The 24423-nt window shown below is 46.5% G+C and overlaps 1 protein-coding gene across 1 annotated transcript; it reads right to left on the reverse strand.

Annotated features, from left to right (window-relative positions):
• Positions 1 to 1159: 1159 nt before the first annotated feature.
• Positions 1160 to 16278, reverse strand: LOC147733615 (cocaine- and amphetamine-regulated transcript protein-like). The gene is made up of 3 exons (XM_086958999.1): positions 16095 to 16278; positions 15213 to 15293; positions 1160 to 1885 (listed from the first exon to the last, which is right to left on the reverse strand). The coding sequence occupies exons 1-3, from the start codon at positions 16230 to 16232 to the stop codon at positions 1781 to 1783; spliced, it is 324 nt and encodes a 107-aa protein (XP_086815125.1). The 5' UTR covers positions 16233 to 16278; the 3' UTR covers positions 1160 to 1780.
• Between the last annotated feature and the right edge of the window lie 8145 nt (positions 16279 to 24423).

The raw sequence follows: 24423 nt of genomic DNA on the forward strand, positions 1-24423 counted from the left end.
CCTCAATGAGGCCTAATCTCTCCTCTTCTAAACACTCCAAAGTCTGCTCTACTACAAAGATCCCTGGAATATCTGAATTTTCATTGACTCTCTGGACTCTCTCTCCCTCCTCATTAGCCTACATTCAAAATAGAAGTGAGTGTGTCCATGGCCTCATGCACCACACATGCTTGAAGCTATCCTGTGAATCAGATATAAGCACATACATGCAGCGGTGGTCGGTGCAGGTGAGGGCAGTGAGGCGGGGGCAAGGCAGATGCAGGACAGGTGGGGAAAATTGGACAGATGGCAGAATGGGGAAATTAAATAAATAAGTCTTATTCTGTCATCTGTCGACATCCTCCGTCCTGTCTCACCACGCTTACCTGCACCGACCCCCCCCTGCATACATGTGCTACTTGCCTCACACACAGATGGTCGAAAAACCTGGTTATAGGGACTAACAGGTTATTGTAAAAAGTAGAAGTTGCCAGTATGCACAATTTCATAGCAGCAACAGGTAAAACGGCCTTCCGTGATTGCTAAAACTGATTTGATGCTACCAGTCTCAGTCCTCTACTGCCCAATGATGTGACAGTAGTCACATTTGTACAGGTAGGGTGCACATGGTGTGTCCCTCTGACCACAGAGCCCCATTCTGGGTCTCATTCTTTGTCTAGACAGGCCTCAGCACACACACTTTAACATAGTGTGTACTGGGTTGATGTTCAAACCACGACATTCTGCTATGTTGAGCTGGATGAAATGTGCTTTAGGGCCATGAAGATGGGCCTTTCTCCCTCCCCAGCATTACCTTTCTGGGATTTTTTATAATACAAAAATGTTGGTGTGAAGTAACCTTGATACTGAACAGTGTGATGGAATAGTGACTCACATTGACCTTAAGGTGATGCTGTTAGGAATTTATGAAGCATTTGATCTGGATGAGATTTGTTAAATCTTTCATGGTGCTTGGTGGGAGGTTGGTGAAAAGAGGATATCACTTCACAACGGGAGAACCTCCCCACACCACAGCGCATGGTTAATCGGCCTAGATAACTGCATATTCAATGGAAAAAATACTTTATGAATTTTGGAAACATTAGGATCCGTTGCTGGATTACATTGTTAACAGGGCAGTTTAGAGATATAGGAGGGGAATAAATGAAAAAAGCAATCTGACGTGTAATGTTTATTGATAATCCTTCAACATGGATGAAATGTGGTAAAAATGTCACCCAACTTAATAAGTATTAAATATGCTACAATTCTATAATTTAGCACATACAAAATAAAAATAAATGTTTATTAAAAACTGGAAAACGTCTGAAATTTACATAAAATCACATTTATAAATCATTACATGACAATAAGATCTAAGGTGTATTATCATTCATAGACATATCAGATTTAAACTTTATAATGTAAACATTAACTAAAAATCTCTGAAACTGCAAAGATGATAACAGATAAATGGACAACGGAAGATAAATATTGATAGGAAAAGAATAGAACATTGATAGGAAAATAATGCATGAGCACAGGAAAAAGCATGGTTATATTTTTCCATTGGAAGATGTTGTACAAATGCGCATCAGATCAATTTCTGTAAGATATCTGCAGATCCAAGGAACACGTTAGATGAATGTAATATACAACTTTTCCTCCTTTTAGTGCAAAACATGAATTGTTGGATTGAAAAGCTAAAAATAGCCAAAATGTTTCTGGGAGGGTTGGTAAGGATGGCGACATCCTTGTTTCTGGGTCCGGTGATGGGATGAGCAGGCCACAAATTCCATATTCAGATGCATTTCAGCAGAAGAGTAGAGCAGGTTCCCTGGCCACACTGGCAGAGAATGCCAATGCGGGCCCCATATTTCATGGCACATTTTCCACCACCATTACACTGAAAAAGAATGATTACATAAATCAATATTAATTGATTGATTGCACAATTGATGAAATTACACCGTCAATGATATTATTAAACTGGTCACAGTGAGCTAAAGCAAGTAGAGAGGGTCTTTAAGACACAAGGAGCTCACTATAAGTTTACAAGTCTTCTTGTGAACACATAACAAAGGACTGTCTCATATTAATGTGAGTGAAGGGCAGACCAGGAAAATGTCCAATGTAAGGTCTATTAAAAAGTATTCCCCTGCATCAGGTAGACCTACTGCAATTGTGGAAAAAACTGTGTGGAATAAGATGAGCCATCCACCTTTGTGGTGAGGATGTCAATGCGTTCAGCTAAGGCAAGGGCACTATTTCTAGTGCAACTCACATTCATACACTGCTGTTTATTGGAGTTCACCGTGTACTGGGCATTCAGAGCGGATAATGCAAACTTGATCCTAAGGGTCTGAGGCAAAGAAACTCAAGAAACTGAGCTTCATGAATTTCAATTCACCAAAACATCATGGGTAGAGGAAGTGACCTCACACACTCTTTTTGACCTCTGTGACATCACAAGAAGAGACATCATATGACATCTGACCCAATCGTAGGAAGGTATGGCACAACACCCTAATTTTGATGGCCTCATAATAATTGGCATCACTGCCTTGGCATCACAATCCTAGTATATACCTCAAAAGGAACAAGTATTGTCAAATCATAGGGGAGTGCACTACAAACGAGATTTATTCAAAATAGTAGTGGTAAGGCCCACTAGTACTAATCCATAGGGACAATAATTTGTATATGAAAGTTCAAGTTCAAGTTTAGCATTTGTATAGCGCACTACTCACCCGGAGGGTCTCAAGGCGCTTGAGTGAAGGGGGTAGTTTACTTATCGAATATGCAAGTTTTTAGTTGTTTTCTGAAGGAGAGGTGGTTCTGTGTAAGGCGGAGGTGGGTGGGGAGAGAATTCCAGGTTTTGGCCGCTAAGTAGGAGAAGGATCTTCCCCCCATGGTGGATCTATGGATGCGTGGAATTGCGGCGAGGGCTTGACTGGACGATCGTATTTGGCGGGTGGGGGTGTAAAAGGACAGGCGCGTGTTGAGGCATTCGGGTCCTAGGTCGTAGAGGGCTTTGTGTACATGGGTGAGGAGACGGAACGTTGTTCTCTTGTTGACGGGGAGCCAGTGGAGGTATTTCAGGTGACCGGAAATGTGAGCTTGGCAGGGGATGTCTAGTATGAGTCTGGCTGAGGTGTTTTTGATGCGTTGGAGTTTTTTCAGTAGTTTGGCTGTGGTTCCGGCGTAAAGGGTGTTTCCGTAGTCCAGTCGGCTTGTGACAAGTGCGTGGGTGACCATCTTTCTTGTTTCGGTGGGGATCCACCGGAAGATTTTTTTGAGCATACGTAGGATGTTGAAGCATGATGATGAGACGGCGTTGACTTGTCTGGTCATCAAGAGGGAGAAGTCCTGGATGAAGCCCAGGTTACGTGCGTGGCCCGTAGGTATGGGTGCGTTTCCCAGGGCCGGTGGCCACCATGAGTCGTCCCAGGCGGAGGGAGATGATCCTAAGATGAGGACTTCCGTTTTGTCCGAGTTCAGTTTTAAACGGCTGTTCTTCATCCACTCGGCTACTTCTTTCATCCCTTCGTGTAGGTTGGTGTTGGCGGTGTTTGGGTCTTTGGTGAGGGAGAGGATCAGCTGGGTGTCGTCTGCGTAGGATATGATGTTGAGGTTGTGTTGGCGCGCGATGGATGCGAGGGGACTCATGTTGAAGAGGGTGGGACTAAGTGATGATCCTTGTGGTACGCCGCAGATGACTTCGGTGGCCTCTGATCTAAAAGGGGGGAGGCGGACTCTCTGAGTTCTTCCAGCGAGGAACGAGATGATCCAGTCCAATGCTTTTCCTTGTATTCCGACGTTGTTGAGGCGTTGTATAAGGGTGCTATGACAGACTGTGTCGAAGGCTGCGGAGAGGTCAAGTAGGATGAGGGCAGCTGTTTCTCCGTTGTCCAGTAGTGTTCGAATGTGGTCTGTTGCTGCGATGAGGGCGGTCTCGGTGCTGTGTTTGGCTCGGAAGCCGGACTGTGAAGGGTCGAGGGATTTGTTGGATTCGAGGAAGGCGGCGAGCTGACAGTTGACGGCTTTCTCAATGACTTTGGCAGGGAATGGGAGGAGCAAGATGGGGCGGTAGTTCTTAATTTCAGTGGGGTCTGCTGCGGGTTTCTTCAGGAGGGCGCTGGGTTCGGCATGTGTCCAGCTTTCCGGGAAGGTAGCGGAGTTGAGGGAGCAGTTGATGATGTCTCGGAGATGGGGTGCGATAATGGAGTCTGCTTTGTTGAAAATGTGGTGGGGACATGGGTCGGTTGGCGATCCTGAGTGGATGGAGTTCATCAGGCGGATGGTGTCTTCAGTGGTGATTGGGTTCCAGGCGCAAAGGTTGGTGGAGGGGGGTTTTAGTTCGGAGGAGGGTGGGGTGGACTGGTCTTCGGACTGGCTTTCAAAGCTGTTATGTATGTCAGCGATTTTGTTGTGGAAGAATGAGGCTAGGGAGTCGCAGAGGTCTTGGGAGGGAGTGATGTCAATGGTGCCGGCGGTGGGGTTGGTAAATTCTTTGACGATGTTGAATAGTTCCTTGCTGTTGTGGGCGTTGTTGTCGAGTCGTTCCTTGAATGCTGATTTCTTGGTGGATCGGATCAGTTGGTGGGGTTTGCAGGTGGCGTTCTTGAAGGTGGCCAGGTTGTCAGTGGTTGTGTTTTTTCTCCAGGCTTTCTCGAGGGTGCGACAGATCTTCTTGGATTTCTTAAGGTCATCGTTCACCAGGTGGCTTTTTTGCTGCCTTGCTTGCTTTGATGTTTTTTCAAGGGTGCCAATTCGTCAGCACTGTGGGTGATCCATTGTGTGAGGTTGGTGACTGCAAGGTTTGGGTCCGACGATTTTGCAGGAGGGTTTTGGTGAAGCGATGTGAAGAGCTGGTTGGTGGTAATTTTGTTCCAGTTTCTGCAGGGAATTGGTTGTGGGTGGTTGTTGGTTGTAGTCTTTTTGTAGTTGAAGTGAACGCAGCTGTGGTCTGTCCAATGGAGAGCTGTGGTGTGATTGAAGGAGATGTGCTGGCTGGAGTTGAAGATTGGGTCGAGCGTGTGTCCGGCATAGTGGGTGGGGGTGTTTACTAGTTGTTTGAGTCCGAGATTGGCGAGGTTGTCCAGAAGGGTGGTGGTGTTGCTGTCGTTGTTCTTTTCCAGGTGGAAGTTGAGGTCTCCCAGTAGAATGTAGTCCTCGGAGGGGAGGGCGTGTGGGCTGATGAATTCAGTGATGTCTTCGCTGAATTGTGGGCGGGGTCCTGGTGGCCTGTAGATGAGGGTGCCTCTGAGTGTGGTCTTGGGGTCGGTGTGGATCTAGAAGTGAAGGTGTTCGGCGGCTGCGAGGTGATTGTCGGAACTGGTCGTGATGCGGATGGTGTTCCTATGGACAATGGCGATGCCTCCTCCTGTTATGTTCATGCGGTCCTTACGGATAATCTTGTAGCCGTCAGGGATGGCTATGGCGATGTCAGGCGTTGATGAGGCGTTCATCCAGGTTTCTGTAAGAAAGGCGACGTCCGGCGATGTGGTGTCGAGTAGGTTCCTGAGTTCAATGGCGTGGCTGTGGACCGAGCGGGTGTTGAGCAGGATGCACTTCAGGTGGTTAGTATCAGAGCTCTGTTTGGAGTTAGTGGATTTGGTGTGGGTCTTGATGCAGTCGAACTTGCAGGAGTGGCAGGTGAAGGGTCCATGGGTGTGTCCTGGGGCGGCTTGGTAGCAGTTTGGTGGTCGGCGGGGGTTAAGGGCTGAGAGGGTTGCGGCGTCGTACGTTATGCGGGCGGAGTGGATTTTGCGGGGGCCAGGGGGTCTGGCGCTGGGCGTGGTCCAGGCGCGGACGGGCATAGACGGGCTTACCTTTGGCGCACCTTCGGCGCGCATGGGGCGCGTCTGCTGCGCGTGGATGCTGCGCGCAAGAGTGACTGTCATAAGTGGAGAGTGGGGGGGGGAGAGCGAGGGAGGAGCAGCTGGGAGGTGGGAGTGGGGTGGAGAGCCGGGCTGTGAGGCACAACAAAAAACAAAATGGCAGGGAAATCAAAAGTGAAACACGACGAGACTGGGGCACAACCTGGCATTCGCAATGTAATGAGCAGTGGCACCGGTACAAACAGGCACAACAATTCAAGCAGGCAAAGCGATTGATGTACAAATGAGTAGCGACAATGAGCAGTCTAACAGTACAGCGCTACGATCAATCAATATGCCCAAATACTTGCAGTAAGCAGTGCGAGCGATGCAAGAGTGATTTCAAGCCAATGAGCAGTCTGGCAGTGTAGCGCTACGATACCAATTCTAATTCAGGGAGCAGCGTGAGGAGCGACCGCTTCTGAGTAATTCAGGAAGGTCACAGCACTTCAGAGAGTGGGTAGAGCCTTAACTTTAGTGGGAGGGAGGAGCAGCTGGGAGGCGGGAGCGGTGTGGAGAGCCGGGCTGGGAGGCACAACAAACAACAAAATGGCAGCGAAATCAAAAGTGAAACACGACGAGACTGGGGCACAACCTGGCAATCGCAATGTAATGAGCAGTGGCACCGGTACAAACAGGCACAACAATTCAAGCAGGCAAAGCAATTGATGTACAAATGAGTAGCGACAACGAGCAGTCTAACAGTACAGCGCTACGATCAATCAATATGCCCAAATACTTGCAGTAAGCAGTGCCAGCGATGCGAGAGTGATTTCAAGCCAATGAGCAGTCTGGCAGTGTAGCAGTGTAGCGCTACGATACCGATTCTAGTTCAGGGAGCAGCATGAGGAGCGACCGCTTCTGAGTAATTCAATGTTGTTGGCCTGATTTGCTCCTTTTCATTGACAATACGTTTTGATTTATCATTGTTTGTAAGGACTATAACAAATCCGGGACATAAAGGTGAAGGATCTCTTCAATACCATATTTCTTTCAGGTATTCACAGTAATAAACTGTGACAACAAATTTCAAAAATGTATTTTTTTTATTTGTTTAATTGTATTTTATATTATTAAGACTGACTATTCCACTTCTATTTTTTTCTTTTTAACTGAAAGTGTAATTTCCCAGTGGAATCTGCAAAAAGTAAACATTATCCAATAGAACACTGTTTAATTGCTGTGCTCAGTACTGCTTTTGCCCCCTCTGATGCCAGGGGCTTCAATAGCAGTGTTAAGGGACACAAGGGGCAAGCCAGGGGTTGCATCTGCAATCTCTGGTGACACCTTAAATGACATTTATGCTAAGTTCCCCCTGTGGCCTGCAGAGCTTCAGGCAAGATGGAACCTGTGAAGTTCCTTCATCAGCAGTGCAAAGTTCTTAGGTTTCGAACTTGCGAGAGTTGTGAGGGGACATGGAGATCTGACAGAGTTGTGGGAGAGCTTAACACTACCAAAGAAGAAGCAGAATAAAAACGTACTCCAGCTGACAAGTACGACAAAGTGGACAAGGATTAGGTGCAGAGGAAGCTACAGGAACAGCAGTCTGACAGAAAAAAATTACAGGGACCATAAGTGATCCCAAAGTTCTTATTCCCATATCATGTGTCAAAGTTTGGAAGCATAAATGCCGGGAGAGCTGAAGCCCCCACTTCTTCACAATGTGTAGGAGCAGAACTAGCTTTCTATGAATATTCTATGATATTGCCACAGCTTCTCTTGCCTGTCCTGCATGATTGGTTAGTTGACCCTGCCCCCCTTTGCCCTGCCCTCCATAGTCCGTTATGCTGCCACTGCCCCTCCATCTGCCCAGCATGGTCAGCTTGTTGACTGTGCACCCTCTTTCCTGCCCTCAATTATCTGAGTTGTGTCCCTGACCTCTGCCTCCCAACAGCATTCTAATGAACAACTAGATTGCTAACATTCTTTCTTTATTACAAAAGTGTGGCACACCTAACCTTATCTTGATGCAATCAAAACTGTAAAACCTAAAGCATTTCCTTTAGAAATTATCAAAATAAGAGGGTCTTTTTTCCATAGAAATGATGGTTAATGCTCTAAAAAAACTACAATGAGAACACATTTTCTGAGTTCTCAAATAGCGACAAAGCGCTTTTAAAGTGTGTTTGCTATCTTTATGTTTTTTTATCCTGTTGATCATTTGATTATTTGTTACACTTAGGGGAGAAGATGTGGCACTATAGCCAGAGCTGCAGACTTTGCATCTGGGGAACCAGGTTTGAGTTTCTGTGCCAGCTTCAAATCTTATGATTTTGGAAAAAATCACTTAATCCCCCAAGCCTAAAACAAAAATGAATGTGTCCTTCTTGTAATGTAACTAATGCTCATGTAAAGCACTCCAATACCTTTGGGTCAAGTCTGCGGTATGATTCAAGTGTTTTGCACACTTCTGTTATTGGGCTATACTTGGACTACATTTGGGTGATATTTTAGCTACATATGGGCTCTTTTTTCTCTGGTGGCCATCTTGGGAGACTTATTTCTTACAAAGCTCCCTAATATCCTCATTTACAGCAGTATCCTTACTAGAAAACACGTTCAGTTTTTCACTTCGATTGGTGTTTAGATGGTGCCACACTTTTGGCATATATTCATAATGTTAGCACTGTAGTTGCTCATTAGAACACTGTAGTAAAGTAACTGGCAGTATGTTGCTTGTGTTGCAAGTGCATGTTTCAGTCTGCATGTCAGAATGTTTAATGAAATAGAAGCGGAAGATACTTGAGAGCTCATTTAAAATATATCTTGCTTTTTCTTTCTAGAGCATTTACCATAATTTCTATGACTAAATTAACACCCTCAATGTGTTCCTTTTAAGTTTACCAGTTTGATTTATTCAAGATGGCTTCAGGTTTGACAAACTTTTGTCATAAGTAAGACTGTTAGCGCTCTAGCAGGCTGCATTAGAACGCAATGGAATCAACTGACAGGCCACTACTGTTGGAAGCACATGTTTTCCTGTGAATGTGAGACTTCATTAACATAATGCTGAGAAAGATAGTGGGAATTTACAGAAAATATGCTCTCATTTTAGCTTCTGTAGCAACTTTCATACCCTCTATGAGAAAATCATGAGAAAACTGTTTACTCTCAAACATGATTGATGTACTCCCAGCAGAAGGCTTTTTCACATTGTAAAATAATCTTAGAACACACCACAATTCCTAAAATCAGAATGATACCATCAACAAGTGATTCATAGTGTAACTAAAACCTGTTATCACCCTTTATACATTCTCCATTTTGTCACCCTCAAAACTTGTCATTCACTACAATGCATTTCATTGGGGTGCTATCATGTATACTGGTCCCAAGATGGCTGCCAGCACTTCCTTGCTGAAGTCTTGACAGCCAATCAGATCTCACCATGAGATCTGTACTTAGGCTCTGCCCAGCTGTACAAATTTCTTTCTCCTTTAATATCTTGAAAACTACTGAACGGATTTACACCAAGTAACAAAAAGTGCGCTTGCTGGACCAAAAGCTATCTTTTTGACAAATTTTGTAGTAATTCTGTCCAGGAGTTCGGTCTGTATGCATGTCTAAAATCTCTATGGAAATAAACATCAGAAATGCACTTTTTTTATGACCCCCCCTTTCTCATGGCCCCCCACTTTACGGATCATCCCGAAACTTTCCATGCACAACAAGACCCAACAACAATTTTTGGGGAAACTTTCATGGAAATTCGTCAAACAGCGCCAAAGATATAGCCAGGTCAAAAAACGCTTTTCTATTAAAACTAGGTCCTTACTAAAACTAACTAATGGCAACTGCCAGTAGGTAATATATATATATATACATATATATATATATATATATATATATATATATATATATATATATATATATATATATATATATATATATATATATATATATATATATATATATATATATATATATACACACACACACACCTGCATGACTGGCAACCACAAATAGGTTATATATATATATATATGCCACGAATACCTTCTCCAAAGAAAGTCAGAAGCCACAGTAGGGGAATACAAAGGAGTCTCTTCATTGAGGTTTAAACAGATGAGCGTGGGTGTATGCATTTCGGCCGTGTGGCCTCTTCAGCGTGCCAGGTGTAACAGGTGAAATTTGCCGCCCAACAGTTCTGCTCCAACTCAAATAGTTCTAGTTGGCTCCACCCACAAGCGAAGATCAGTGTCACCTGCTTCAATGTAACGGGGGTGAAACAAATTACATATCCCAGCATGCAATGGTTCTTGCCAGGTCTGTCGCCAATGTGCATGTAGGGCAGAGTCTGCAACCAGCTTTTACCCGATATCCCGCACTGCCTTTCCACAATATATATATATATATATATATATATATATATATATATATATATATATATATATATATATATATATATATATATATATATATATATTTTCAAGGTACGTAGTTGTGGAGTTATTAGTAAATCCTTACCTCCCTCTGTGCACTTAACTTTCGATATTTTGTCCCTCAATACTGTTGGTACCACAATTTAAAAGAACAGGATTGTTAAGCAGCTCCTACGAAAGGATGATGAGTGTGCTGTGACTTAAATTACATAGAGCAGCCCCCAGAGCAAAGATGGAGCTGGCAGTGAGAAAGGGGCTTGGAAGTGGATTATTGCAGGCTAGTCTGCTGCACAGTCATGTACGTCAGGCCCTACACTCATGACCCTCTGAAAAATTCAATTGAGACAGGAGGCATGTGTTTTTTTTCTACTGATCAACTGAAAAATAAGTGCCATTTTACTTGGTAAATAAACATTCCAACTGAAACCAACATCCGCTACAAAACACCAACAAACACGTCCAATATGCAACTGGCAAGATTGTAAGCATTGTGGCTTCATGAAGATATCACTCACACTTCCACAACGCTGGCTGCTGCACTTAAAATTAGCACTGCGCTTTGGAAAGGCGGTGGAAAGATCGTCTTCAATAACTGGTGTGATTGACAGGCCAAATTTACAGTGTATTTTGTGTCTGAGGGCTGCACCAGTGGGGGCGGGGTCAGTGGAGAGGGGGCGGGGCTAGAGCAACAAAAAAACTGACCATGAGCTTGATCACTGGTCCCTGCAGCGGACGCCTTCGTCTATTGAGCCACCAGACCCAGCATACACACATCTCTCTCTCGTTCTCTTTCTCTCTCTATCTCTCTCCCTCTCTCTCTCTCTCTCTCCCTCTCTCTCCCTCTCTCTCCCTCTGTCTCCCTCACTCAGCCTCCCTCACTCTGTCTCCCTCACTCTGCCTCCCTTTCCCTCCCTCTCTCTGTCTCCCTCACTCTGCCTCCCTTTCCCTCTCTCACTCTGTCTCCCTCACTCTCCCTCCCTCTCCCTCCCTCTCCCTCTGTCTCCCGCTCCCTCCCTCACTCTCCCTCCCTCTGCCTCCCTTTCTCTCCCTCTGTCTCCCTCTCCCTCCCTCACTCTCCCTCTGTCTCCCTTTCCCTTCCTCACTCTCCCTGTCTCCCTTTCCCTCCCTCACTCACCCTCCCCTCTCCCTCCCTCACTCTCCCTCTGTCTTTCTTTCCCTTCCTCCCTCATTCTGCCTCCCTCCCCCTTTCCCTCCCTCCCTATCCATCTGTCTCCCTTTCCCTCCCTCGCTCTCCCTCTGTCATCTCACCCTCTGTCTCCGTCTCCCTCCCTCACTCTCCCTCTCCCTCCCTCACTCTCCCTCTGTCTCCCTCTCCCTCACTCACTCTCCCTCTGTCTCCCTTTCCCTCCCTCACTCTCTCTCTGTCTCCCTTTCCCTCCCTCACTCTCCCTCCCCCTTTCCCTCCCTCCCTCTCCATCTGTCTCCCTTTCCCTCCCTCACTCTCCCTCTGTCTCCCTTTCCCTCCCTCACTCTGCCTCCCTCTCCCTTTCCCTCCCTCTCCATCCATCTCCCTTTCCCTCCCTCACTCTCCCTCTGTCTCATTTTCCCTCCCTCACTCTCCCTCCCTTTCACTCCCTTTCCCTCCCTTTTCCTCCCTCACTCTGACTCCCTTTCCCTCCCTCCCTCTCTCTCCCTCCCTTTCTCTCGTTCCCTCTCCCTCTGTCTCCCTTTCCCTCCCTCCCTCTCCCTCTGTCTCCCTTTCTTTAAAAGACCATTTGTATGTTAATGAGGCTGTGTTGTATTTCACCTTTTAGCGCTGAAGCTCCACTCTGACTAGGCCCTCACAGAGCAGCAGAGTCTCTGAGTCACACTGGTAGATGTCTGCAAGCGAAGGCTTGCCGGGCGCTGGCGTCCCGCGGGCCGTACTATGAGTACCCGTGTCCTAGATGATATGTAGCTATAAACACTAGATTGGAATGTGTTACCATTGTCACTCTATAATATAAAGCTGATTAAATTCGCATTCATCAGCGACATATAGGCAGCAATGCTTCACCTCAGCTTTAACGGGTATCTAAGGTCTGCAGCTCACAATCACCACTATCACTGACTGCTGCTCAGCATGTGCACTACTGCCCTCAGGTTCACTATTTCATGATGTCCTGGTCAGTGCATGTGGTGTAATCAGTGCTTTAAATGGGCCAGTACTCACCGGTACTGAGTACCAGCACTTCTTATTTGTGCCATGCTGAGTACCGGCACTTCTCCACTGCCAAGGAGGGTACTGGTACACAGGGTCGAATTGATAAGGTGGCACTGGGCCGGTGCCGAGAGCCAGCTGTGTTTCTGTTTTTTAGCAGCATGTTTGCCGTTTTGCTGTTTGTCTGTGTCATTCAGCTGTGGCAAGTGGCACAATGGGGCCTGAACGGCCTGCTGGAGGCCAGATGATGCGGCAAGTGGGGCTCTGCTTCCTCCCCACCCAGATGAAAGCTCTCTTTGTCCTCAACAGCCCCCTGTGGAGCCTCCATGCTGGGACCCCTTGTTAGATAGTATATGGGACATTTTCTGCCTGGGGCACAGTCATGTGTACATACTGAATGAGGGGGATCGGAGTGGGGGGCGGAGGGGGAGCCTGCTCAGGAGTGGCCACTTAGAAACCCAGGTAACAAGGGCCATTTTCACCCCTTGGCCTCTCACTGGGGTCTGACTGTCTTTCACCTGACTCACTTGCCCCTGCAAATCAACCCCCACCCTGCCCGCCTGCTGTGACATTGAGTCCATGGTGGGTGGGGATGAGGTGGTGGGGATTACCTAGGTAGACTCCCTCTTGCCCAAGTGAGGTGAGAGGCGGTCTACTGACCTTCCAATCAGAGGCCAATATTGTTCTGCCCCTGACCTCTACCCTGCTGGGCACAGGACAAGTTCATGACCCAGTAGTGCTTACTGTCTGCCACTGAAAGCTTACTGTGGGACCTTCTGCTGATGGGAAAGGGTGGATAATGGAGTGAGAGAAAGTGGAGAGTGAAGGGGCAGAGATAGAAGAAGCAGACGAAAGTTTAAAGGGGAAAAAGATAGACAGAAGGGTAAGCGCAGATAGAGATGGGGAAGGGATTGAGACAGCTATGGAAAGAGTAAGAGAGGTACGGAGAAATAGAGAGAGTGATGGAAGAGAATGATAGGATACAATTGGGGTAAAGAGAGTGGGACAGAGTTAGATACAAATGGGAGAGAAGTGAGGGGAGGGATTATTTGTGTGTGTGAGAGAAATGAAATCAGAGCAGAAGAGAATCAGGACACTCAGAATTGATATTTGAAAAGAAATGCATGGAATACTTGTTTTGTGGGTATTTGTGTGCACTCTTGAATATGAAAGGATTGCGCAAAATTCAATTTAGTAGGAACAGTATGCCATTAAGAAGCTATAAATATTACAAAACAAGGAACATTACATGTGGTGTTTGACATTCATTTTGTGTAACAAGTTAGCACATTTTGTTTATATTGATACACTTCTCACGTTTTGTATGTCCTGCAACTGGTTAAATGCCCTTCTCTGCACAGATGAAAAGTTTGAGACAACTATCAAGGACAAAATGAATACTCAACAGGAGTGTTTTTGTATCCTCATGTCTAACCCCGCCCTTAACCACGCCCACTACTATGCCCCTAGCTCAATTTTTGAGTACCTGTATTTATTTCTTCCCATTTAAAGCACTGGGTGTAATAGATATAAGCCTCATCGTCCCTGTACTCTATGCGGGACTCAATTGATAAAACGAGCTAAATATCTTCAGACAAAAATATTCTCACAAATCCATGTCGAATAAAATGCACACAAGAGCAATTCTAAAACATGAACAGGTTTTGCTATTTTATAGAACTGAATATATGCACGATGGTCTTGGAGTTAATTTGATGGGAGACAGTTTCACAGGTGCTTCAGATTATTCTCACCCCCCCCCCCCTAAAACTGCCAGATGGGGAGATGTGAGTTAGTAGTTGATGTACAGATAGCGAGACCAAGTGGCCTATTTTAATTCTGCTGTCCCTTTTCGCTCTGTGATCCTCTGCAGTCATTCATTTTTTATGTCAGCGGCCAAAAATTGTGAGCAGTTAGAAATGTTTTGCGCGTAGGGATTAAGATTTATACGACAGTCTGCACTTGGCTAACAGGAAGATCCCACATCTGTATAAAGTATGTAACATTAAACTGCACATCCTCTGGAAAATTTCTCCTCTCATACATCACTGCCATATACCGTTCTTTGAACCTTTTCCTCTAAAAATGCAACATTAATTGTAAAATATGTCTCTCGGTGTTTTCTATGTGCTTATAATCTTGAATTATTTTAAAGTCACTCTTATATAAACTGTCTAAAGTTCATTTTACAAACTTACTGGGTTGGCCTTTTAAATGTACAGAAAGCTCTTCATGCAGCCTGGATTGCATATATACTTGAAATGGGTAAAATAAGCATATATTTTCCGAGTGCCCCTAAATTATACAATCTGATAATAAAAAATCAAAATGAAAAAAAACAATAATTGATTGGAAGCTGTTTTTCAAAGAAATCAAAACTGAGGATAAAACTAACTAGTATATTTTGTAACTTTGAAAGTTTCCAATAGTCTCAAGAGGGTAGTAACGGAAATTAATGTCTGAGGTACCATGGGTTGCATTGGTCTTTCAGACTGCTAATAGCAGGGCTAAAAGCCAATGGTTCAAGTCAAATTTTTAAAAAAGTGAAGGTGCCTTCCAGAAACTGTCCTACTTTCCTAGAGACTGGAGAACAGAGCGATAAAACGAATTGAGCAAGATCACACTATTTGGTGAAGAAACGGCGCTGAGATTAGAACACAAGACTTTCTACTCTGCAAACGTAAATTGAACCTACGCATGTATTAGGGAATTCTGATGATAAGGCAAGATCCTTCTAAAAAAAAGGACAAGAAGTTCCCCCTTCACAGGGCTCAGAAGCCTCCAGAAAGAATGTGTAGGAGAACTCACCATGGGGATCTGGGCGGCTTTCTTCTGGTGGCTTGGGTGCTTGCTCTCGAAGTTCAGTAGGAGAGTCTCCATCGCTTCTGCCTGCAAACAAGGGCACAAGGACACACAAGTAAAACTGGTGAACATGCATATCACCCCCAGCTGCATCACCGTGCAGCGTTCACCAGGACCGCGGAACGCTCTTGTGAACAGCGCCTGGCGTGCAGCTCGGTTGTAGTGTTTGATTTGCTGTGGAAGGTGAGATGGTGAGATGGGGTATGGAATCGTTATATATGACACTGTAAACTAAACAGATTCACTCATCCCCTACCCCCTGCGCTCTGACAAACTCGCACAACCCTAAATATGCAGAGTGTTTAGAGTGTAAGACATTGCACTCTGCGAATTCACATTTCAGTTTTCACTTATTCAGAACCCGTTTACCATCACACATTGAGAATATTGCTGCTTTTGGCGCTCAGAACAAGACCCTGCCTAACCTGTGTTTGGCGCTATAATAATACTTATGCCCCAAAGTATGGTGCTGTGTTGTGTAGAATTTCTGGAGCACGAAGGAAGTCTCGGGTTAACAAATCCCAGTGCATGCACAGATCATAAAGGCGCCTCACAACAGCCCCAAGATATCCCACATAAGGTGTGAGATGTTCACCCAGCCGTGGCGTTTCAGCTCGTCCCACTTTGGCATTTCCAGATCTAGCTTCTGGTGCTCAGCCTTGTCTGCTCAGCGCAGCCTGCTTTTTACAGCATTCGAGCACTGCACACCGGCGACGCGCATGCCACGCTGTGCCAGAACCCCTCTCTTTTCATATGTTCTGAGAACAGAAGCAAAAGCTGCTAAAAGTGTCTGAGCCGCAACTCCGCGGATCATCAGTCCAGACTGACCAGGTCTCTCTCCTCGGAAGAGGAGGATCGCTTCTCCGGCAGCTCGTCGGGAAAGAAGTCCCTGGAAGACTGGCTGAGGCAGAGGGAGAGCAGGAGGGCGGCACACAGGAGCTTCAGCAGCAAGGGTGCTCTCTCCATGGTGCTGAAGGGCGGGCGCGGTGTCCGGAGGCGTGGGCTGCTCCTCTCTCCTGCCTCTGGCTCCCGCTCGCTGCTTTTAAATGCACAGGTGCCGGACCCCGCCCACTACTCGTGAACACAGTCAGCTGCCAGGAGGTGGACGTGCAGCTCGCATCGCACACAGCTCTAGGCTACTACTGGACGCTAAAGGGGAATAGCTCGCGCACAGCTCTAAGCTTCCACTGGACGCTATGGGCGAGCAGCTCGCACACAGCTCTAGGCTACCACTGGATGCTATGGGCGAGCAGCTCGCACAAAGCTCTAGGATAGCACTGGACACTATGGGAGAGCAGCTCGCGCACAGCACTAAGCTTCCAGTGGACGCTATGGGTTAGCAGCTCGCACACACCTCTAGATAGCACTGTACGCTATGGGAGAGAAGCTCGTGCACAGCTCTAAGCTTCCACTGGACGCTATGGGCGAGCAGCTCGCACACAGCTCTAAGCGTCCACTGGACGCTCTGGGAGAGCAGCTCGCACACAGCTCTAGTCTACCACTGGACACTAAAGGCGAGCAGCTTGAGCACAGCTCTAAGCTTCCCCTGGACGCTCTGGGAGAGCAGCTCGCACACAGCACTGGGCTACCACTGGATGCCACGGGTGAGCAGCTCGCACACAGCTCTAGTCTACCACTGGACACTAAAGGCGAGCAGCTTGAGCACAGCTCTAAGCTTCCCCTGGACGCTCTGGGAGAGCAGCTCGCACACAGCACTGGGCTACCACTGGATGCCATGGGTGAGCAGCTCGCACACAGCTCTAGTCTACCACTGGACGCTAAAGGTGAGCAGCTCGCACACAGCTCTAACTTCCACTGGATGCTGCGGGCAAGCAGCTCGCACACAGCTCTAGTCTAAGACTGGATGCTAAGGGCGAGCAGTTTGCTTACAGCTCTAGACGACCATTGGACGCTATGGGCGAGAAGCTTGTGCACAGCTCTAAGCTTCCACTGGACGCTATGGGCGAGCAGCTCGTGCAGAGATCTAAGCTTCCACTAGACGCTCTGGGAGAGCACCTCCCTCCCACACAGCACTTGGTTTTCACTGGGCAGTGTGCTCAATAGCCGCTACACCCATGTTGTAATCTCTGTCACTCATGAAACTAGTTGATGGCATGGGTGTCACTATGCAGTGGTGCAGTGGTGCAGTAGGTGCAGTGGCACGGGTCCCAGAGGTCTATAGGACCCTCTGAACCTGGATGATCACGATATTTTACTTCTCACCCACTAGTGAGAGAGATCCATAGCTTGCTTGCACTAGAGCCCGTGGAACCATTCCTATGTAATTGGTGGATGGTACAAAAACAGACTGCAGCCAAAGTAGCACGCTTTGATAAAAGTTACCGGCCTACATTACCATAGGTACACAGAAACGATATGCATATCATCATATATGCCAACTTCACATGCACACATAGGAAATACACATAGGCTCAATATTGGTAAATTATAATTTGTTTTGTGGTGTTTATGTGAATCGAAAAAAATAAACGACATTATTTTTCCTCAGATGCATCTGTAATTCAGAGCTAGACAGAAAGAAATCGGAAGAAAAGGGTGACTATTTCGAGCATAGCACATAGTCTTTCCCCTTTTAAATCTAGAGAAGGACAAAGGGCGTCAAATACAAAACAATCTCTAATCAGCTCTCATCAGAGCTGCTATGTCATGCAGCATAAAATTGCGCTCATAATTTCAGTTTCTCCTGTATTTTGACTTCCTATCTTCTAAAATAACTCGTAAGTTATAAAGAGACTACTGTATATTATTTCTAAGATAATGCTAACATCTGCTTTGTATAGTACAATGAAGTTATAATGCACGGTCATAAAACCAATGTAAACAAACAAAAGCAGTTGTTGAATTGAAAATAGGAGAACAGTTTTATGTTGAAAAATATAACACCTGTAATAGTATATCATCTAAACAAACTTGAGTCTACAGCTCATATGAAAACACAGCCCTTCATGGTTCACTGATAAAATATTGCTTATGAAAATATTCTTATACCAATATATCGTGACCAAGATATCGATGTAAACAATATTGTATTCCTATTTTTATAATGGTAAGTACAAAAATATAAAAAATAAAATATCATTGTCATTAATATTGTTGTATTAAATATTTTTAAAGAATAAATATATATATCAAATAGTAACATTAATTAAAAAATATAGCTTTAATATACATTTCAATAAATATAGCAAATAAACTTTTTTTAAAGTTAAAGAAACATATGTTAATGTATGTATTTACATACATTTAATTGAAAAACGATTATTAAACTAATAACTGCCAAGACATGTAAAACTTAAAAGTACATGTCCTGCCTTTAAAATACATTGCACCTACCTTAGGAGGGGACTTATATGTATAAAAAGAAAAGGTTTAGCTCTGGCGAGAGGCTTATCTTGCCAGGTTGAAGATGCAGTGTAAAACTGCACATACAAGCTCTGCAAAGTCAGGCCTGAGCCATGGTAAGAGGGCTACTTAAGTGCATGACACAATGAGTGCTGCAGGCCCACTAGTAGCATTTAATTTACAAGCCCTGGGCACATGTAGTGCACTTCATTAGGGATGTATAAGTGTTAGACCTGGCATCTTTGGTGTGGTGTCCCTTGACTTTTTGCCTCTACCTCTTGTATTTTTGGCGCTGTACTGGATTTTGTTTTTGTTGGTTTAGTTGCTTTGGGCACATTGCCACTGCTGATCAGTGTTAAAGTGCAAGTGCTCCCTGAGTAAATTGTAATTGTGATTGGTTATCCATGATTGGCTTATTTGAATTACCAGGAAATCCCCAGTAAAGTGCACTGAGTGTGCCAGGGCAGGTGATTCAAATGCTACTAGTGGGCCTGCTGCACTGATTGTGCCACCCACATAAGTAGCTCTAAAATGGTGTCTCAGGCCTGCCACTGCGGTGCCTGGGTGCAGTTGCTAACTGCCATGCTGACCTGGCCAGTGTCCACACTGACCAGGCCTAACACTTCCCTTTCTGTACACATTGGACACCCCTATAGAAGGCCCTAGGTACCCCCCCCTCTCCCCAGGGCAGGGTACAGTGTATATGAAAGGTAGAGCATATACTGGTGTGTGTGACATGCTCTGGTAGTGACTTACAGCCATTTTCGTTTTTCACTATTGAGAGGGCTTTTGCCCATAGGCTATAATGGGGAATGCTTTGTAAACTGATAACCTGCATATTTTCTCATAGGAGCAAGATCAAAAATTAAAGTCTGGTATCCCTGAACTCAGAATTTAATAACATATCTTTTAGGACAGATGTTTTTTAAATCCCGTGTTTGAGAGCAGCACTTTTAGAAAGTGGCTGTTCTCTTGTCTGACCTTTCTGTGTGCCTTGGCCTGTTTGTGAATTGACTGTCTGGTTTGTGAGTGACAGAGGCTGGTGAGCCCCAGGAGGGTGGATGAGTCAGCCCCAGGCTGAATGACTGCATCTGCATCTTGAGTGGTGGGAGGGTATAGAACCTTGGCCTGAATAGGGCTGTGCCTGCCTTCCACAATGCTGGCTCCACCTCCTGCTTGTAGGCTGATGACACTGCCCCTCTCTCTGAAAGGAAAGCAGAAGACAGAAAAACAAAGTGCTCAGGAACTGACCTGAACTGGTTCTGACCAAGCCAAGGCCTCTCTGCCTCTAGAGAACAAAGGAAAGACTGGTATGAAAAGGGCTACCCATACTACAGAAAATTAGATCATCCTGGAATCAAGAAGGAACCTCTGCCTGCTGTGTGCTTGTGGACGGACGTTCAGTTGCTTTGCTGCCAAGGAGAGGGGAAGGACTTTGCTGTGTGCTGTGTCCCCTTGCTGGAAGAGATCTCCAAGGGCCTGAGGAGAGCTGGATCCCTGTTAAGAAGTCCCAGGAACAAAAGGACTTTACCCTCAGCTTCCCCCTGAACTCTGCTGAGAGAGTTCTGCCCTACCTAGAGGGCTGGATCCAATTGTGGGCCCTCTGGAGTTGTGCCTGCTGTTTGGGGAGCTGGACAAGGAGAAACAAATACAATCTGCAATTTTCACGCATCGTTTGCTTGCGGAGTGCATCCCCGACAGTGCAACAAAATTCCCGCCACCCCAAAGATTGAGATCGTCGCAGCACCTGTTGCCGCTGCAAGAGCCGACGCATCCTTCGCTTGCGGAACGCATCGGCCCGGTGCGGGAAGATTCCTGTCACTGCGAATATTGTCACAGAGCCTGTCGTCACTGGATGAGATCGCCACACTGCTTGCTTGCGGACCGCATCATGTCGCTGCGAACATCGTCGCAGAGCCATCGCATCGAGGAGCCTTGAGAGGAGAAGATCGATGCTGCGCTGTACCACAGCACCTGAGATCATCGCTGTCCCGAAGATCGTCGCATCGTGCCTGTGCGAGACGCTTCCTACTGAACCTGCGCACCGGAATCCATACAAGGTATCACATCCCCACCCATAAAGACCGGATTCGTCACCACACGCCCGCTGCATCCAGCTGGGTTATCGCATTGCCTCCCCAGAGTCTCAGGAGTGACGCATCACTTGTTTTTCAACGCTGCCGCTTCCATTTGGAACTTTTGTCGCATATACAGGTACTTTAGGCTAAACATGACGCAACTGTGGATTATTTTGACACAAACCCTAGAACTCTTTTGAAATCATATTCTTGAATTGACGTATGTTGGATTTTTGTCATTTTGGTCTTGTGTAGTTTAGATAAAGATCCTTTATTTTTCTAAACTGGTGTGGAGTCCATTTGTGGTGTTTTCACTGTATTACTGTGAGTGTTGGTACAAATGCTTTACACATTGCCATTGAAAAGCCTGTCTGCTCATGCCAAGCTACCAAAGGGGTGAGCAGGGGTTATCTAAAGAGTGTATCCCCCTTACCCTGACTAGTAGCAAGGGGCCCTATTTGGACATTGGTGCCTACCTCTGCCAACTAGAGACCCCCAGATCTAACATTGGTGGTCAGCGAAGAGGATTTGAACTTGTATTTGTACTTGACCCACAGTAATTGGTGTACATCACAATTTTAGTGCAGACCACTACGCAGCCACATACCGTGTTTTGGTTCTATTTTTGATTAACTCTTCATAGCATTATGTCTCAGAAGGCAGCAAGTGTGCCAGCAGAATTGGAGTTTTGCATTGAGGAACTGTATTCATACAAAGTTGAACAGCTCAAACAATTCTGCAAAGATCGTAGTTGACCTGTGAAAAGCAGCTCTAGAAAGGATGAGCTGCAGAGAATCTTGAAGGCCTGGTGGGAGGCCCAAGAAGGAAATTATGCAAGTGGTAGGGATGGTTTTCAAACCCAAGATTTGCCTGTGAGCAACCCAGGCTCAAGGCCTGACAGCAACCATTTCAGTAGGAGTTTCACTCCAGAAGAGTTAGAGGAGAACCAGAGAGTGAGAAACTATGACTTGGAAGTCATGAGGTTAAAGATGAAGCAATTGGAAGTGGAGAAAGACAGAGAAAGGACGGTGGAGGAGAGCAATAATGCCCGTGCCCTGGAAGAAAAGAAATTGCTTTTGGCTCATGAGTTGAGCATGAGAGAACTGGATACTAAGGCCAAGGAGCTAGAGTCTGGTTCAAATGGTGGCAGTGCACAGCCAGTGCAGGGGGGTAAAGTATATATTCCAAAGGATTTGATACAGAATTACAATAGGAGTGAGGATATCTTTGCCTGGTTTACCTCATATGAGATTGCTCAGAGGATGAATGGTGTGCCTGAACAGTATTGGGGGGGGGGCGGGCCTGTGGAATCCTTTTGAGGCTTCTGGGAGGAGTGCTCTAGAGCCCTTAGAATTAGCAGGTACCATGACCTATCCCAATATGAAGGAGGCCCTATGTCTCAGGTATGGACTTATTCCATAGCAGTATAGACTGCAGTTTAGGAACTGTAAGAAGAAAGAGTCTGAGACTTGGAAGGAGTGTGTGAATCTGTACTCGCGTGCACTAGAAGGTTGGATGAAGGCCAGCAAAGTAACTGATTATAAGGGGTTGTTGCATCTAATTAGTTGGGAGCACTTGAGTAGTCTTTGTGTGCCAGAGCTGCGCCAGCATCTTTTAGACAGCAAGCTGATAGACCCCATTGAACTTGCTAAGGAGGCAGACCGCTGGACCAGTACCAGGGTCCACAGAGGAATTGTGGGTACCACAGCCAAAGGTGGGCAGGGTCCCCAGCAGAAGAGTGGGGGGAACAAGGGTAACCAAAAGAAGTTCTCTCAAGGGCCCCAAAACAGTTCCCAGGGAAAGGAGTCCCAACCCCCCAGACCTAGACCAACCTGGCCCCCTAGGGGCAGGCGGGACAACAGGGGTCCCCCTACCTGCTTTCACTGCAATGAGGTGGGACATGTTGCCCTAAATGCCCCAAGAAACCTTCAGCACCCACTGGGGCTTCAAAACTGGGTTTAGTGAGTGTAGCTTTGGGAGAGGATTTAATTTCTAGTGAAGGGATGGGACCAGCAGTAATGACCCTTGTCTCTTTAGGAGACCAAGAGATGGTCCCTGCCACTCGACCACTAAGAAATACGGGCAGAGGGTGACCATCAATGGGAGGGAGATAGAGGCTCTGAGAGACACAGGAGCCAGTGTGATATCTGTAAGGTGTCAGTGGGTATCTGAAAAGCAGGAAATTCCCAATGTACTTCACCCAGTAGTTGCAGCTGACAACTTGGTGCGCCTCTGCAAGGCGGCGCAGGTTCCATTTGAGTGGAGGGGGGTTTCAGGTCTCTTGAAGGTTGTTGTGAGTTCATCCGTGCCTGTAGACTGTCTGCTAGGAAATGACCTGGAGAGTTCTTCATGGATGGAGGTGGAACACCAGGCTCATATGGTGATGTTGGGTCTGCGTGAGTGGATCTGTGTGACCACTCGGTCTATGGCAGCTAGTAGTGGTGATCCAGCAGACTTGGAGCCTGAAGCAATGGCCCATGTATCTGCCAGGAAGAAGAGGGGCAGGGGGAACAGGAAATCTGCCCACACCGCTCCCACGGCCCAGGAAGGAGCAGAACCTGAGGGGGATGCCCTGGAGCCTACCGGGGAACAGGTGGCCGAACTGAGGGACCTACCTGAGTTGACCCATTGGCAACAAGAAAGTGGTCCCTCCAGGGAGGAGTTCTGCAAGGCACAGATGGAATGCCCTTCTCTCATTGGTGTGTGGCAGCAGGCTGCAGACCAAGCAGCAGGTGGAGAGTCCAAGCATCATCTTCTCTACTGGGAAGATGGGTTGCTTCATAGTGAGCCTAAGGCCGCTGAGCCTGGTGCAGCCCGTGTGCTGCTGGTACCCGAACATTTCAGGGCCTTCCTAATGGGTCTTGCTCATGATGTGCCTCTCGCAGGACATCTGGTGCAAGACAAGAACTTCCAAAGGCTTGTCACCCACTTCTTTTGGCCCCAGAAGAAGAAGCACGTCGGTACATTCTGTAGGACTTGCCAGACTTGTCAGACAAGTGTCAAGAGTGGAGGGAAGTAAAAGGTACCCTTCCAACCATTTCCTGTGGTGAGCACCCCTTTTGAGCGGGTGGACATCAACATTGTAGGGCCACTGGACCCAAAGACAGCCTTAGGCAACAGGTTCATCCTGGTCTTGGTGGACCATGCCATACGGTTCCCGGAGGCTGTCCCTCTGCGGATAATCACAGCACCCATTGTATGCCGTCCATTGATGGGGATCTTTTACCGTGTGGGGTTCCCCAGAGAGGTGGTCTTCGACCGGGGTACCAACTTCATCTCTAGGTACATGAAGTCTCTGTGGGAGGAGTGTGGGGTAACGTATAAGTTCACCACTCCTTACCACCCTCAAGGAAACGGGTTGGTTGAAAGGTTCAACTGAACTCTGAAAGGTATGATTATGGGCCTGGCGGAGCCCATAAGACGGAAGTGGCACGTCTATTTACCATGCCTGTTGTTTGCCTACAGGGAGGTGCCTCAGAAGTCCATAAGGTTTAGTCCCTTTGAACTTCTGTATGGCCACCCTATTAGAGGACCTCTCACTCTGGTGAGGGACGGGTGGGAGACATCCCCAGGGAAAACCCCCCAGGATGTGTTCAGCTATATGCTGGCCTTCCGCAACCAGACACAATGCTTCAGGAAGCTCGCTCAGGAGAACCTGAAAGCTAGCCAGAAAGAAGTGCAAAGATGGTATGACAAGAATACCACTCTGATTGAAT

This window comes from Lissotriton vulgaris, chromosome 2_1 (assembly GCF_964263255.1).
Source record: "Lissotriton vulgaris chromosome 2_1, aLisVul1.2, whole genome shotgun sequence".
Lineage (NCBI taxonomy): Eukaryota > Metazoa > Chordata > Amphibia > Caudata > Salamandridae > Lissotriton > Lissotriton vulgaris.

What these genes read in the sequence shown, in the direction of transcription:
- LOC147733615 (XM_086958999.1), bottom strand. Translation starts at nt 16,232, where the DNA reads ATGGAGAGAGCACCCTTGCTGCTGAAGCTCCTGTGTGCCGCCCTCCTG. An exon ending in CTTCCGAGGAGAGAGACCTG is followed by an intron (nt 15,294 to 16,094) that starts GTCAGTCTGGAC and finishes CCTTGTTTGCAG; the next exon opens with GCAGAAGCGATGGAGACTCT. An exon ending in AAGCCGCCCAGATCCCCATG is followed by an intron (nt 1,886 to 15,212) that starts GTGAGTTCTCCT and finishes ATTCTTTTTCAG; the next exon opens with TGTAATGGTGGTGGAAAATG.